This window comes from Dendropsophus ebraccatus, chromosome 10 (genome assembly GCF_027789765.1).
Source record: "Dendropsophus ebraccatus isolate aDenEbr1 chromosome 10, aDenEbr1.pat, whole genome shotgun sequence".
Taxonomy (NCBI): domain Eukaryota; kingdom Metazoa; phylum Chordata; class Amphibia; order Anura; family Hylidae; genus Dendropsophus; species Dendropsophus ebraccatus.
The window spans coordinates 83,734,407-83,752,493 of record NC_091463.1 but is presented as its reverse complement, the minus strand read 5'-3'; the positions used below and the strand labels follow the sequence as shown (position 1 = coordinate 83,752,493).

Genomic DNA, 18,087 nt, shown 5'->3' with positions numbered 1-18,087 from the left:
GAAAACATGGATACAGCCATAAGCTAGTACGTTTGCCAAGTCTCATGCTGGATTCTTTTTATAGAGATGTTGATTTTCTTTTCCTAATGACTTTTCTTGAATGAAAGGATGATAATGGAAGAAGTATGACTCTGTGTATGACTCTTATGTAGGCCATTGTTACGTTCAGTGTCAAAAGCCCGAGTCATTTTCTGACCCTGGGTGTGAGTATGTTATAAACTTACATTTCCATTACCTATATGAGGAAATGAAATGTAATTGTGTTAATGAATCCCGGGAAGCCAAGGTTTATTGGCACCGGGTTGCTGCTTTATGTGGGATTCCTGTACTTAATGTGGCTACGAGGAGTGTGGGAGGAGGGTGTAGGCACATTACGGTGAAGAACCAGGAGAAGTCCTGCTGATAAGGATATTCAGGGTCGATTAACTATAGAAGTTTAACTAAGGAAATAAAATGTAAATGCCATGCATGGGTAGCTGGCTACAATGATGGCTAGCTGCCAGTAGGCTGACAATCATAGAAGCATAGAAGATCAGCAGATATTTCAAATCCCCCCTCCCCCTCCCCAACCCCAACCCACCGCATGGTATTGTAGGGTGACTATTCCATGGCCATTACTATATTGGGGTTATAAATGGGTGAAATTAGAAATAGGCGGAGTCAGAGGAAAATGCTAAATGTTTTTAAAGGAGTTTCCAAGCACTTTTTTTTTCTCTAAAGAATTTACATATAATTAGTATATCTGGTGGAGATGATAAATACTAGCATGAAATAGAGTGAATTTACCAATTATTTAATTTTATGAAGCCTAAAAAAGGGTCCAAAATGCATCACTTGTTTTTATTATACAGACATCCAATGTCCTGTTTCCCTCTAGTTACATGGTAAAATTGTGACTGCTTGTAGCTGCCACTAGAGGGGGGTATTTCATAGGGATGTATACAGCTCCTATTAAACACACTAATACGCATGCAGTGAGTGACAGCAGGAAAAATATCATAATTTTATTTCACTTTTTATCAATAAGTGAGCGCCAGGTACTAGTAATGTCTCGCTGGGGTGTAACGGGGTGAGATTATGGTAAATCGGTTATTGGGTGTATTTTATACGTTTCTAAAAGTCAATAGGTATATAACAGGCCCTTCTCTAGGATTTCCCTAACACATATTACAGATGACTCTTCACTCTAGTGATACCATCCTATTTAATTTAGCAAGGCCCACCTTGTTTCTATCCATCAGAATGTATGTAAGATTCCTTTGTGTACTACTGGGAGACTGGTGGGAACCCGGCATGATTACTATGCATGTCTATATTAGTCCTTCTTCCTAAAATATGACCATGGAGGTCTGACTGTCCATCTGTGTCGGGTTATATCTTGGTCTCTGAAACCAAGCAACTTGTTCCTATGCTACATATTTATGCTATGTACGGTAGAGCACATGTAGGTGTGGAGCTTAGTGTGGTCTGAGCCTTTGAGATAATGATAGTGATATCATCCTGCCTCCCACTTGATGACATCACTCAGGGACTCCTAGCCAATCACTGAGAACTTATTTTAAAGGAACAGTTTGGCCTCTCTGCTCAACACTACTAGAGACCTAAAGTCTCTAGCAGCGGATTATAATAGGTCCTTTTCGGGCGGTAGCCTGGGGCCCTGAGCTCCTGGGGGGCCCATGGCCACCCAAAAAGACTTACGGTATACTTTCAGTGGTGTACTGTCTCCTGGCTAAATTTTTGCCATGATTTACAAAAAAAAAATGCAGCGTTTTTAACACAATTTTGCACAAATCAAGGCATTGTGATATTATCTATTCTGTACTAGGAACACCAAGCTAGTGCTGCCATAGTTACTGTTGGGTGGGGGGCCCAGGCTTGGTGAACAGCCCAGGGTCTATGGTAAAGTTAAAGGACAACTCCGGCGAAAAATTTTTTTGGCTTATTTAACACACATTACAAAGTTATATAACTTTGTAATGTGGTTAAATACCCGGTCTGGCCCCCTTCCCCCACTTTCCGACCCCCGACCCCCCACCCCGGAAGTTAAAGAATATATACATTACCTATTACGGTCGTCACGGTCCTCTTCTCTGGTGTCGGGTGATGTCAGAGCTGGGGGCGGTCCGGGTCTTCTTCCTCCTCGGCGTCTTCATTGAGAGTGAATGGGAGAGAAAGGCTGCTGGTGCACATGCGCACCAGCAGCCTTTGCATTGGCTGGAGCGCATCACATGGCTTCCAGCTTGCTCAGCCCTGATTGGCTGAGCTTGCTGGAAGCCATGTGATGCGCTCCAGCCAATGAAAAGGCTGCCGGTGCGCAAGCGCGCTGGCAGCCTTTTCTCTCTCATGGACCCGGAAGAAGGAGACATCGCTGGACGGCGGACGAAGGGGACGGTGAGGCGGACGGCGGGCGAATGGAGTGGCGATCGTCACCGGAGGGATGGTGAGTATGGTGTCTGTGTGTGTCTGTGTTTTTTTTTGGGGGGGGGGTCCCGCCGGAGTTGTCCTTTAATCCACCCCAGGTTTGGCCACAAGGCCATCATTTTCCAGTGTGACTATATCACAAGTAATACTTGGTAAATTGTATACTTTTATATAAGGATGATGTCACCAAAGAGAAGCAGTGATGTCACTTAAAGGGATCTCTGGTTTAGAAACTCCATTGAAAGGAGTTCTTAGTTAAGAATTTTCATCTAATAAGTAGAGGAAAAAGCAACTACAAAGAGTGTCTATCACTCAGAGGACCTATCACATGTATACAATACACAATCTATATGTAGGCGGGGGTGGGCTTAGTTTTGTCTGAGCCTTTAAGGTAATGATAGTGATATCATCACGTCCCCACCTGATGACATTACTCAGAGACTCACAGCCAATCACTGAGAACGTTATTTAAAGGTCATAGTGCGGTGGAATGGAAGCCAGTGGCCTCTCCTAGCCCATAGGTACCTTACAAAGTATCAGTCCTTTTTTTACTGACATTTATTATAATTTAAAATGTATATAAGGACAAACAATTAAAATATTTGTTCTATTTCTCTGTCTTAATCCTAATATTTTCATATCTTTCCAGCCTCAGAGATACTAGGCTCTTCATCCTCCTCAGAATTTACACCCTCTCACAATGGGATGAAGATATCTGGCAGTGGCTATTTTTGGTGAGTCCCAGACTATTCCTTCCCTCACGTCAAGTGCCAGTTTCCTCTCACATCCTCTGTAATGTATAGGCTCTCCACCATACTAACACTATAGCGGTGTTGAGGCCTCTAGTTGCCATAGTAACATTTTTCCGAAAAAAAAAAGTAAATCCTTTAAGGTGTTGTTGGTTTGGCCTAGCTGGGTGAGGGTGCGGGGTCTATGGAATCTGCTACAAGGCTTCACCATACACACGGCTGGACCATAACAGGTTAAATCATCTCCTCCGACCCAAATTCTTCTAATAGGACCTGGTCAGGGGTGACTCGGCCCACCCTTGTTTAGATCACTCCCTTCACTATTAGTGACTCTTTTTTAGTATCTCCTCTGCACAAAGAGCCCATTGTAATATAAATGTCAGGGATGCCTCTCCGTGCCTGCCGCTCTGTACGGTGATGCAGATGTACACGTTACTCCTACCCAATTCCTACTATTATCTATTTACAGCGCTTATGGCGACCACAATCCCCATATTCATTTTATTATACGACCTTTGTGCATCGCTGCCTCCTCTTTCATATGTTTCATTTCTTTTAATTCTCCAAGGCGAATCATAGAAAAACAGAACCGTAGTGTTATAACGTCCAAAAAAAACCATGATGGCGAAGAATAAAGCAGTAAATTATAGATATGCCGGGGAATATGATACAGATGAACGCCAGAAGAGAGAGCCCCATAAAGGAGACCAGACTTTCCTCACACCTCCAATTTTGTGGTCTATACACTGTTTCCCTTCTTCCTTGGATAGGCCGGCATGAAGTCTACGAGAAAGTAGGATGGGACCAGCCATACATAGAGGTCCTTCATGTACAGTGGTCCTTTCTTTATGGACACCACCAAAGACGCCATAGACAATTTTGGAATCTAGTTTATGGAGATAATACTGCCCTAATCTTTGATGATGGGACCCTTTTCCAATTTGCCAACAAAAGTGGTTGACATTGTTAGCGATGCCCATGCAGCCCTTGTCCAAACATCTGATACCTTACCTCTCTCCACTCCTGGTCTTTTCAGGAGCACAGGAGAGACGACCGGGAGTGCATCGCTAATACACGTAGCGATGCGCGGTTGGCACCCGGCGATTTTAGGTCCAAACCCAAACCAACGATCAGCTGATGATCGTTTCATCTCCTGATCGTTGTCTTTATTACACGGAGCAATAATCGGCCAAATCGGCACGATTTAGCCGATTATCGCTCTGTGTAATAGGGTCCTAAGGCCTATGGCTGTATCTGTTTTCCAGAACTTTCTAGGACTGCCTCTAACCTCTGCGGCCGTGAGGAGTCAAGTTACCTCTCCACTCAACACTACTAGAGATCTTATTTTACAGATAAAGTTTGTCCGCAAAGCCATCATTTCCCAGTGTGACTATATCACAAGAAATACTTGGTAAATTGTATACTTTTACAAGGATGACGTCACCAGAGAGGAGCAGTGATGTCTTATGCAGCAGTATAAAAACATAGCTGATTTCTTCCATAAACAGCGCCACACCTGTGTGTGGTACTACAACTCTGCCTAGTTCACTTCAATGAAACTGAGCTGCAATACCACACACAACCTGAAAACAAGAGTGGTGCTTTTTCTGGAAGCAAGCAACCATTTTTTTTTGTAATTCTGGATAACCCCTTTAAAGGAAACCTGAAACTTCCCATGCCGGGGTGATTCCCGCCCGACCCCCCGGTGGAGCACCATATATTTACCCCTTCCTCGATCCCCGGTCCTGGACCCGATCCCGCCGACGAGATATTGCCATCGGAAGCCAGACTCATCTTTGATGAGTGCGCGCATGGCTTCTGACGGCGATATCTCGTCAGCGGGAGCGGGTCCAGGACCGGGACTTCGAGGAAGGAATAAGTATATGGTGCTCCACCGGGGAGGTCGGGCGGGCATCACCCCGGCACGGGGGGTGACATTTTTCCTTTAAGTTTCAGATTGGGATCTATTGGTAATTCTTATAGTCGGCATAGGGCAGAAGCAAGTCTGTAATACCTTCAACAGCTGTTGGCAAGACGCTCATATGGCTGGCAGCTAATTTTCCTAATCCCCCCACATACATGCACACTTCACCAAGAGTGCATTGGTTTTCAATGGAGATAGAAAGTTCCTGCCAGACACCTCCTGTAGGCTTATCCCTATGGAAGAAAAAAAGATCAGGTATTGAAAGTCTTCATGGCTGACCATTCTTTTCCCCACAACACCTATTGGGAGAGAGACAAATTAGTCAGTCGACCAGTCAGCCCCACCTAGTTTTTCAGCCATCTTTTCTCCAAAGTGTATGGATCTTGTAGGTCAGGAATGGAGAACCTTCAGCCTTCCAGCTGTTGCAAAACTAGAAGTTCCATCATACCTGGACAGCCAAAGCTTTAACTAAAGCTTTGGCTATCCAGGCATGATGGGCCTTGTTGTTTTTGAATAGCGGGAGGGCTAAAGGTTCCCCATCCCTGCTATAGATGCCTTCTCCCCAGCTACTGAACCCCTAAGCACTCACCGACTTCCCCACCACTAGGGATGAGCAGTACGTTTGAATCTGTCAGAACTGTACTGATAGGCACTTTTACGTTAAGTCTACCTGCCAACCAATTGTAGAAATTTCTGATAGTGCCACCGCCACCATTATTACCAGTTGTCCCCTATAAAATCCTAATATCCAATAAATACAATGTAATAATCTGACAGTGACTAAGGCGAGAGTGTAAGGAGGAGAGGCGAGATCACAAGAGGACTTTGCTGCAGAAGCAGGAAGTGAGGAAGAGGGAGATTAGGAGAATGTTTACAGAAAACACATGAGAAGAGCTGGGATGAGATCCGCCTGGTAGGCCCCGCTAATGACCAGATGTCGGGAGAGGAGGAACTCAAATTACTTCTCTTACTGAACCATGGCAGAATTATTTCAATCCTCCTACTTTCCCATGAAAGATTAAGCTTTCCTTAACTCTACAACCCTAATCGGTAGCTGTAAGGTCAGGGGGCCATCTATAAAGCTGCCAGGATGGCCATGGTGCACCTAGGTCTCTTCTTCAGTCATACTCTGGCTTCTCTGGGGTGATCAGTATGGTTATATACTGTAGCTATGGCTCCTCAGACATCATAGCCCTTTAGAACCTGGGCCTTAGTGGTCCTCCGGGTGTGGTGGTCCTCAACCCTACATTCTTTCTCATGCCTCATCACCCTTTTTGATGTCCACGTCCAATTTATTATTATAATACTCAAAACAACCATTAATGATACCACTTCTTTGTTCCCCCGGCCTTATACATTACACAGGAGGCCACTGATGTCTAAAAGCAGATTCCATTGTCCTCGATGGAAATTTGTTTTGATCGACAAAAAAAAGAACAAAAAACAAAAGTAGATTGATGGGATGAGAACAATAAGGAGACAGAACTTAATGGAGCAATGGAAATCCTGTTAGTACACAGAGCCCCCATAGCCAAGATTGAAATGGGCCTCCTATTATGGTGACTTTGCACCCCAGGACAAAATGGCCTACAGTTCAATCCCCCTTGCTTTCTATGACCGGGGGGTCAATACCTCCATTCCTTTATTTGATGACAATGTACTTCCCTGGGGAGCCCTGTGCACTTTCCTAACACTATAACAAGGAATGGGGCCAAGCAGGGCTGAGCCCCTCTCTCCCAGGGCCCCATAATAACCACATGGTCTGCCTATTATGTGTATGTCTCTGGCCTTGCTTTATATATTATAACATGTTACAAGGTGATACCAATATTGTATACTGATATCAGAATAACACATTGTAAGGTGATGACAACATTATACGGTATATACGGTATCATTTTATATATGGTATTATGATATAGTGATATGAGAATTATACATTGTATGGGGGAAGTAACATTATTTATGCGGTTTATCACTATATATAGGTTTCAGTGTAACGTATGGCAGTATTATTTATTATATGGTGATATCAGTATTACGCTACCACCATGATAAAGTGCTTTAATAACACAATAAGCAGATATGTAGATGATGGCCGGACCCCTGAGAAGCTTGCTGTCTCTTCTTGCTGCTGTTGTCTCCTCTGCTCCAGCTGCGGGGACATAGTGAGATTACTCCAGCATTCCTGTACACAGCCCCCCTCCTCCCTGCACCAACATCCAAACCCTCCTTCCCCTGCTGAACCCCCTCCAGATGGTTAACCCCCTCCTGTCTGGCTTATCTGGATAGATGGCTAGCACACCGCTCACATCCACACTCTGACGTAAAGTAAGGCATTAACAGCTTACACCTCAAAAGTTGTTGTCCCAAGTTATCGCATCTATTATTGACCAAGAAGACATATGGATCATCCCAGGGCCGGTCTAAATAACTGTTATGCAGTGTCAACATAATAGTATCATTTAGTGTCTACATCTTTTCTAGTCTGAGCTTCATGCTTTTAGGCTGTACCACTTAGAGGTGGGCTTCCCATACAGCATATTCATGATATATTGACAGTATATGAATATTAATCAGGGCCCTAATAGCCCCAATATACAGTGCCCCGACTAGTACCAATATACAGTGGCTACAAAAAACAGACCCTACGGTGCCCCTACTAGTCCCAATATACAGTGCCCTGACTAGTACCAATATACAGTGCCTCCAAAACACCCCACAGTGCCCCTACTAGTCCCAATATACAGTGCCTCCAAAACACAGACCCCACAGTGCCCCGACTAGTACCAATATACAGCGACTACAAAACACTGACCCCACAGTGCCCCTACTAGTCCCAATATACAGTGCCTCCAAAACACAGACCCCACAGTGCCCCGACTAGTACCAATATACAGCGACTACAAAACACTGACCCCACAGTGCCCCTACTAGTCCCAATATACAGTGCCTCCAAAACACAGACCCCACAGTGCCCCTACTAGTCCCAATATACAGTACCTCCAAAACACAGACCCCCACAGTGCCTCTACTAGTCCCAATATACAGTACCTCCAAAACACAGACCCCACAGTGCCCCTACTAGTCCCAATATACAGTACATTCAAAACACAGACCCCACAGTGCCCCTACTAGTCCCAATATAAAGTGCCCTGACTTTAAAAAAATATACTGTGTTTTCAAAACACCCCACAGTGCCCCTACTAGTCCCAATATACAGTGCCTCCAAAACACTGACCCTACAGTGCCCCTACTAGTCCCAATATACAGTGCCCCAACTAGTACCAATATACAGTACCTCCAAAACACTGACCCTACAGTGCCCCTACTAGTACAATATACAGTGCCTCCAAAACACCCCACAGTGCCCCTACTAGTACCAATATACAGTGGCTACAAAACACTGACCCCACAGTGCTCCTACAGTGCCCCTACTAGTCCCAAATATACAGTGTCTCCAAAACACAGACCCCACAGTGCCCCTACTAATGCCAATATATAGTACCTCAAAAACACTAAAGCCCCACTGTGCCCCTACTAGTATCAATATACAGTGCTTGCAAAACACTGACCCCCATGGTACACCCATAGCAGTAAAACTCAAGTAATAATACACTACCCCTAGTTTAACAAAGCCATATAATAACACCACATAACAGTGCCATGGGCTGTCTGTTGTAGGACCTGTATTTATCCTGAATGGTATAGGCCCTAGAGTATTTGCCCCTTCTTCCCTCACCATCTCTTTGAGGTTTATTAAAGGGAACCTTTCACACTGCCCGAATCACCAGTCATGAGGGCGGTCCCCATTGACCTCTCACCACCCCGCCAGCCTTGATTGATAGATCTCTCCCTCTTTGGATATAGAAAGAGATTGATCAGAAAAGGCTAGTGAGGCGGAGAGAAGCCACCAGGGACCGCCCCTGATGACTTATGGTTCATCATAAATGTGATGACAGGTTCTCTTTAAGATGTGCCACATGTCTACTTATTGAACAGACAGTATCTATGATGAACTGGCCCATGGCCCAGAAACACAAGCCACAGACTGCATTATTTAGCTCTAAGAATTGAAGGCATTTTATATATAGAAATGCAGTGGCTGAGAGGATAAGTATATGTATGTACCGGATGAGAAGAGAAACTATGGGGATATTAGTTACACCGGGCGATAGTTGGTAAAGACATTTTACATGGTTGGCAAGAAAAATGCTTATAAAATTTGAGCAGTTTGTAAAAAAAAATTTCGGAGCTAAACTTTGAGGAAATAGAACTTTTCTTACAGACATGGACGAGGTTTATGCCAAGACACAGTCTAATGTCCCACACTGGACATCATGCAAAAAAGCATTAATCCTAATTACAGTCCATTCGGGCAGCACTGCAGGTAACGGATGAAACCTACAATTATTGCTCTGTAAAGGTTTGGTCCCATGAAACGTCCCACACATGCTTATCCTTATGACCCTCCAGGAAGTCAATCTGAGATACAATGAGCTCAATACCATGTTCTGCCAAGACGTGTGAGCTGTTAGGTCCATCCGTTGTCATATGGTTTTCTGTCAAATCTGTTTACCGCTATATGGTGTGCTGCCAGGTTTGTCTGCTGCCATATGATGTGCTGTCAGGCCTGTGTACTGCTATGTGGTGTTCTGTCAGGTCCATATACTGCCATATGGTATACTCTATGGCCCATGTACTACCATATGGTGTGCTCTCAGGTCTATGTACTACCATATGGTGTGCTCTCAGGTCTATGTACTACCATATGGTGGGCTCTCAGGTCCATGTACTACCATATGGTGTCCTCTCAGGTCTATGTACTACCATATGGTGTGCTCTCAGGTCTATGTACTACCATATGGTGGGCTCTGAGGTCCATGTACTACCATATGGTGTGCTCTCAGGTCTATGTACTACCATATGGTGGGCTCTGAGGTCCATGTACTACCATATGGTGTGCTCTCAGGTCTATGTACTACCATATGGTGTGCTCTCAGGTCTATGTACTACCATATGGTGGGCTCTCAGGTCCACATACTGCCACACAGTGGAATGTCAGGTTTGTGTACTGCCATTTGATGTACTGTCAGGTCTGTGTACTGCTATATGGTGTTCTGTCAGGTCCACATACTGCCATACGGTATACTCTCAGGTCCATGTACTACCATATGGTGTGCTCTCTGCTCCATATACTGCCATACAGGGTGCTGTCATAGTCCACATACTGCCATACGGTATACTCTCAGGTCCATGTACTACCATATGGTGTGCTCTCTGCTCCATATACTGCCATACAGGGTGCTGTCATAGTCCACATACTGCCATACGGTATACTCTCAGGTCCATGTACTACCATATGGTGTGCTCTCTGCTCCATATACTGCCATACAGTGTGCTGTCAGGCCTGTGTACTGTTACCTGGTGTGCTCCCAAATCTGTGCAATACCATATGGCGTGCTCTCAGGTCTATGTACTGCCATATTCCTCCATTCGGAGATTCACTTGTCTTCCCACGGTAGATTATGGTGCCATATCTAGAATCTGTAACAAATCCTTTAGTTCCATGAAAATACAAATGTTGGACTGTAACAATTTCTTTAGGATTACTGGATGCCAGATACAAAGAGTGTTATTGTATTGAGGTATTTCCCTTTAATGTTCTCATAGCTCAGTCTGGGCCTGATATGGTACATATAACATGGTATGTACAAGATGGTACACACTACATGGTATATATAAGATGGTACACACTACATGGTATATATAAGATGGTACACACTACATGGTATATATAAGATGCTACACACTACATGGTATATATAAGATGGTACACACTACATGGTATATATAAGATGGTACACACTACATGGTATATATAAGATGGTACACACTACATGGTATATATAGGATGCTACACACTACATGGTATATATAAGATGCTACACACTACATGGTATATATAAGATGGTACACACTTCATGGTATATATAAGATGGTACACACAACATGGTATATATAAGATGGTACACACTACATGGTATATATAGGATGCTACACACTACATGGTATATATAGGATGCTACACACTACATGGTATATATAAGATGCTACACACTACATGGTATATATAAGATGGTACACACTACATGGTATATATAAGATGGTACACACTTCATGGTATATATAAGATGGTACACACAACATGGTATATATAAGATGGTACACACTTCATGGTATATATAAGATGCTACACACTACATGGTATATATAGGATGCTACACACTACATGGTATATATAGGATGCTACACACTACATGGTATATATAAGATGCTACACACTACATGGTATATATAAGATGGTACACACTACATGGTATATATAAGATGCTACACACTACATGGTATATATAAGATGGTACACACTACATGGTATATATAAGATGGTACACACTTCATGGTATATATAAGATGGTACACACAACATGGTATATATAAGATGGTACACACTTCATGGTATATATAAGATGCTACACACTACATGGTATATATAGGATGCTACACACTACATGGTATATATAGGATGCTACACACTACATGGTATATATAAGATGCTACACACTACATGGTATATATAAGATGCTACACACTACATGGTATATATAAAATGCTACACACTACATGGTATATATAAGATGGTACACACTACATGGTATATATAAGATGCTACACACTACATGGTATATATAAAATGCTACACACTACATGGTATATATAGGATGCTACACACTACATGGTATATATAGGATGCTACACACTACATGGTATATATAAGATGGTACACACTACATGGTATATATAAGATGCTACACACAACATGGTATATATAAGATGGTACACACTACATGGTATATATAAGATGCTACACACTACATGGTATATATAGGATGCTACACACTACATGGTATATATAGGATGCTACACACTACATGGTATATATAAGATGGTACACACTACATGGTATATATAAGATGCTACACACTACATGGTATATATAGAATGCTACACACTTCATGGTATATATAAGATGGCACACACTACATGGTATATATAAGATGCTACACACAACATGGTATATATAGGATGCTACACACTACATGATATACAAGATGGTACACACAACATGGTGTATATAAGATGGTACACACTACATGGTATATATAGAATGCTACACACTTCATGGTATATATAAGATGGTACACACTACATGGTGTATATAAGATGGTACACACTACATGGTATATATAAGATGGTACACACAACATGGTATATATAAGATGGTACACACAACATGGTATTTGTAAGATGGTACACACTATATAATATATATAAGATAGTACACACAACATGGTATATAAGATGGTACACACAACATCTACATGGTACATACAAAGGTTTGCCGAGAGCTGACTCCGCAGTACAGTGAACAGTAGGCGTAAGCCGGGCTGTGATGCCAATAGTTGGTACAGAATCCAAATCTTTGCATATACAGATTGTAAGTGGAAACACCTCATATATCAAGCAGAAGGAACTCGAAGACAGATGCAGCTTTTCCATCAGACTCGATTTATATCAAAATCACATGTGAAGGAAACAATTAAAATGGTGGAATGTTCCAAGCTGGAATGAAAAGCCAGCACAATCTCATGTGTCTTCTGTTACGTTGCCCAGTACTGAGTTATTTGTTATATACATAATCTAACTGGGATCTGTGCACATTGCAGGCTCTTTATATAATATGGGGGGGGGGGGGGGGGGTCAGGAATAGAAATGACAGCATTAAATGTTACCTATCGGCCAAAGTGGAGAACGGTTACAAAGAGAGTCTTTCTTAATGGAGGACTCGCCATGTCCAAGAATCTTACAGACAAACCATTGATATCAATTTGGAGTGACTAATACTCCAATGTTGCATAGACCCTACAGGAGACTCAGGAACCATAATCCCTTCCCCTCCCCCCAATCATACACTAATTCCCCTTATGGGCAGAGGACTATTCTTAAAGGGGTTTTCCCATGGATGTAAAAGAATGCTCCCTGGTTATTACCAGTCTGTTTGTGGCTGCCAGGGATGGTCGGGAAGAATTTGGGTAAGTCCCATTGAAATTGTGCAAATAGTGCCGCACCAATTTGGCTGCTTTCAGCTTCCTGACCATTTCTGGTAGACCCAAATAGGCTGTAGAGCCAGGAAGCCATCTTTTTCATCCACAGATAAGCCCCTTCAGTGGACCGTTCAGTCAATGAGAGTCTTTTTGGGTCTACATATGGCAAGAATGGTAGCTGGTAGCTTTTGCAACAACTAAAAAATTATAGGTTGAGTGTCGTTCCTTAGAGTCCTATTACATTTTTTTTTTTTTAACGATTAATGTTCACAAACAAGAGCTACCGCAATCGTTCACTATATTACACAGAACGATAGTTAGTTACGATCAGTACTACAATCGTCACTACGGCCATTTACTCCATCTGATCCCATCTGGAATTACACTGAACGATTACTGATGATTTTAGGTTCCGCTCAAAAACGATTTTGTGATTGTTGCCTGCATTTACACAAAACGATTATTGTTTAAATTCAAACAATATAACAATTTTCCGCACAATAATCGTCCCGTGTATTAGGGCCAAAGTTTGAACATACTCCAATTCTCACTTGCAGTACCATTTTTCACCACTATTTGAAGCAACAACTTTCTGAAGACATCAGTGCAACAGCGCCCCCATTAATGCCACCTAGTCAGGCATTGTTCCACCTCTAAGCCTGACATGAAGCATTCGCGGAAATGCATTAGGTTAACATGCAGCCATACTCATTCTGAATAAGTAGCGTTGCCACATCTGAGGAGGGCAGAGCTATACCCCCATGCTGGGCGGTCATTTTTCATTGAACTGATTCCCAGTAACAGTGGTATGTTTTTGTTTTCCCTTTGTTCAAAATTGTCTCATAAAATATGTAACTTGGTTTCTTTTATATGGGATTAGTTTAATGAGAACCATGGCATGGAACAGGAAATTTTAAACATGCAACAATTTATGGGCGCAGATAATGTGGGTATGTACTTGTGGTGGGTGCGGGGTGCGGCTGACGTATGTGGACATGCATTCATAAGTCTAAACATTAGAGGGGCTGACCCAATTTGGATGACAACTTTTTGATTATAAACCACCAAAGAGACAAGATGATCAACTGGTTCAGCTGCTGAAAGTATATAGTCCAGTAAGAGCTTCTCCTCCCTATTCCATCCTAAGCAAACCCTGTCCCCTTCCAAGTCCAGAAAGTTGACTCCATGATAAGTGGTATTGTGGTCAAGATGGATAACTGCTGGCAGTAGTGTTGAGCAGAGTTACGGAACTGTTCGGGTTTGGCAATGTTCTCCGAACTCAAACGCTTGGTATTTGACTCCTGGAGGCTTGAAAAGTTAGATGCTGCCTTATGGCTGCCAGGACAACATGGATACATGTTTCCCAGGACTCCCTAGGACGACACCTAACTTCGCCAAACACTCAGGTTCGTAGAACTTTGCCGAACCTGAACAATTTGGCAATTATGCTCAACACAAGTTGTCAGAAGGGATCTTGAGTCTACCATCACCAACACACAATTTCAGGCCTCATGTCCTAGGTACAAATGCAAACTATTCAGCTACTATAGTTACCCACCTGCCACAGTAGAATCAAATTAGTACCCCTTTTTGTAGTGGTAACTGTTACCATATCCTGCTTCCTGGGGAAATTAAAGAGGTAAAGTAAAACTGGTCACAGATAAAAGGTTATTCAAGTATCATAACAATTTTGATATATTGCTGGAGGGGTCATACTCACCTATCTAAGTCTTCCACACCTCCCGTTCCCGCACGATCTAGTACTTTTTTGGTTACCGCTTCTTGCTACTTCAAAGATAAGTCTTTTTAGAGGAACCCAACCTTTCAACCAATCACTGAGGAGACACCAATGTGGCCAGCGATTCACTGATCAGGCAGGTCTTCTTTTAACGTCTTATCTTGGAAGCAGCGAGAAGTATTGAGGAGTGTGGGACCAGAAGAAGGCGGTGGAAGTATCACTTATCTTTACCATCCTCCAGCAACATTTTTATTAATTAGAATACCCCTTTGAAGGACACCCCTTTTCTATCTTTATAACCCCTTTTCACTGAATGCCCACCCACTGGCGATTAGCCGATTGCCATGATGGCTGTAATTTGTAGTGATCACCTTCTATCTGTGAAGGAGACTGTGGGTCTTGTTTTGGTGAATAGAAAGGGATACCACGTAGGTGATCCATCTTAGTGACAACTATATGTCCTAACAGAATATAGAGAAAGGGGTTGCTTGGATGGTGTGACCCTTTGGAAGACGTACAATAACACAAGAATGAACCTACCACAGAAACAACCTCTTTGGTTTGCCCCGTACGATTTGCACACCACACAGTGATTTGTTGTTCTTACCGTCATTAATAATATTATATCATATAGAATTACTGTATGGTCTGTTCTGATGTCTCCCCCTCCGGGGCTGTAACATGTGGGGATGGTGGGTTCACGTTAATTGCAGATTTGGTGAATATAAGTCAGTACTAATAATAATGTTGGGCTGGAGGAATAGACCACAGGCTGTGGCAGCGGCCTTAACCCCTCATCCGCTAAGTGGAAAGTAATTTAGTAGGTCAAGGACATCATTAAGCTTGACAGATCACTGACATATGGGATCTAGACATGAGCTGAGATCAATAGATCAAGACTTGAGACGCTACCTCCTAGAAGTGACAAAAATTTTTTTAATTCTTCCAAATAATATAAATATAGGATAATCTAAATATTACATTTATTTATGACATTCTTTTCCCAACAGGACGGGGAGACCCCCATCTTTTCAACATGCCGGAAGGAGCCCTGAAAGGAAGCAGAAAGCGACCAGGTGAACAAGGTGGGTTCTTACAGTAAACTTCTAGGACACTTGTCTTTTCTACCCCATCCTTTACTTCCAGTACTAAATAAATGTAGACAGCTTGTTTTCTTCACTTCTAAAACCAATATGGAACATAGATGGGGACCATACTGGTCCCTAAACAGCATACATATCCAAGGTGGTAACCTCAGGAGGCAAGACCTGTTGTTGAAGAACTTAAAGTGAATCTGTCATCTGCAGTTTAAGGTTCCAAACTGCTGATGCCATTAGATAGTAGTGTTGAGCGAACCGTCCGCACCCGAATGCTCAGCTTTGGACTCCCACTGCCTGGAGAAGTTGGATGAAACCCTAGGGAGGCTGTATACATGTTTTCCTGCATCCAACTGCTTCAGGCAGTGTGAGTCAAATGTCGAGCGTTTGGGAATGTTCGACGGCTTTCTTATAACTTCATTAGGCAAGAAGACACATGGTACCTCCTATATATCCGTCTGGGCTTCCATATGCAGAAAAATAATTTTCTAAAGTGTCAAAGAGGCGTTCCCAAGCACCTGGATTGCAGCAAGCTTTAATGCCTCCTCACTCTCTCTCCCATCCCTACCTCTAATTGATTGACAGTCAGCTGGAAGCTGAGCCCAAAGCAGGGTCAGGAATGGGAGGGGGAGTGAAGAGACATTACCGCTTGTCGCAATTCAGGGTCTGGAGTCTTTGGCACTTTGCACTGGAGAATAAAATAATTTTTTTAACATTCTGGATGTCTACAGGGAGTGACCTCCTGTAACATTACTGGTTCAGACAGCTGCTTTCTATTACAACATGAGAAAAAAGATAATAACATTAAGACTAGTGACCCAGAAGTGAGGAAAGACGGGCATTAGGTACCTGCAGCTTATATACTGAGGCAAATAAGTGAAGCCTGGCCTTTAGGATAGGCCTACACAACATGTAACTTTTCCAATAGTTTTATATATAGTAACAAATTAGACTATAGAAAAAGCTAACAAGGGAACATAACTAGGTCACTGGTAGAGCCAACCAAAACTTATTGTATTCGCCAATACAATATGGAGTACTGGTTATGAATACATGCCACCATCATATCCAATTGTAAAATAAAGTTTATACCATTCTCTTCTCTTTCCTAGCTGCCCCCAGGCCTTCATCTGTCAGTTCTCTGAGTGGAATAGCAGCCGGGATGTCTGGCAGCTGCACCTCCGTTAATACTGTGTGTTCGGACAGTGACCGTCCAGTTAGCCTCAGCTCCTCCACCTCTTCGGCCTCCCTCCAGGACAGTCACAGCTCATTTGGTAGTAGTGGGACCCTTGGATCCTCCCAGTACTGTGGCCCTTCTTATCCTCAACAAAATGGCAGCGATATCAGCCTCGACCTTACGCCAGTGGGCCAGCTGGAGAGTGAACACAAGGTGCTGTCTCATGAAAGGGCCTTTCTTGGCTGTACGTGGTCTCCAATTTTGCGCAAAGCAAAGGATCCCAAGGCCAAGCTTTCGCATGTGGACAGAGTGGTGCTGGAAATTCTGGAAACCGAGCAAGCATATGTCCGAGATTTAAAGAGCATAGTAGAGGTGAGAGGTCCACTACTACTCTGTGTCTGTCCCTACTTTTGTTCAAAGTTTTCATAGGCTCCACCTAATCTTAAATTGGGTTATTTAACAATAAAAGTTATCCCCTATCCTGTTGACCACTGGCACACCATGTTGACAAGTACAGAGGTCAATTGTCCCCCTAGTAAATAAAGTGGCAATGTGAACGCTTGGTCACTGCTCCATTCACTATGGGTCTAGTGAACATAGCCAAGTTCAGTGTTCAGCCACTTTAGCACATGCCATGGAGAGTAAGGGTCCTATTACACGGCCCAATCAATACTGTAAACGAGCGCTGATCTGCTAGTGGGCCTATTACATGGCTCGATAATCGTTTAGCTAGGGCTGCATGGACATTGTAAGCGATGTATGTGCAGCCTTTGCCCAAACAGTTTATATGACCTGTTGACGTTCCCGGTGGTCTCC

The 18,087-nt window shown here is 43.0% G+C and overlaps 1 protein-coding gene across 1 annotated transcript in view; it reads left to right on the top strand.

Annotated features, from left to right (window-relative positions):
- Window positions 1–18,087, top strand: part of PLEKHG2 (pleckstrin homology and RhoGEF domain containing G2) — a 59,542-nt gene that overhangs the window by 10,697 nt on the left and 30,758 nt on the right. The window contains exons 2-4 of the mRNA XM_069943646.1: window positions 3,071–3,155; window positions 16,008–16,082; window positions 17,207–17,643. Of these exons, the coding sequence (XP_069799747.1) occupies window positions 16,034–16,082; window positions 17,207–17,643 (486 nt within the window). The 5' untranslated portion in view covers window positions 3,071–3,155; window positions 16,008–16,033. The remainder of the gene's footprint in view (window positions 1–3,070; window positions 3,156–16,007; window positions 16,083–17,206; window positions 17,644–18,087) is intronic.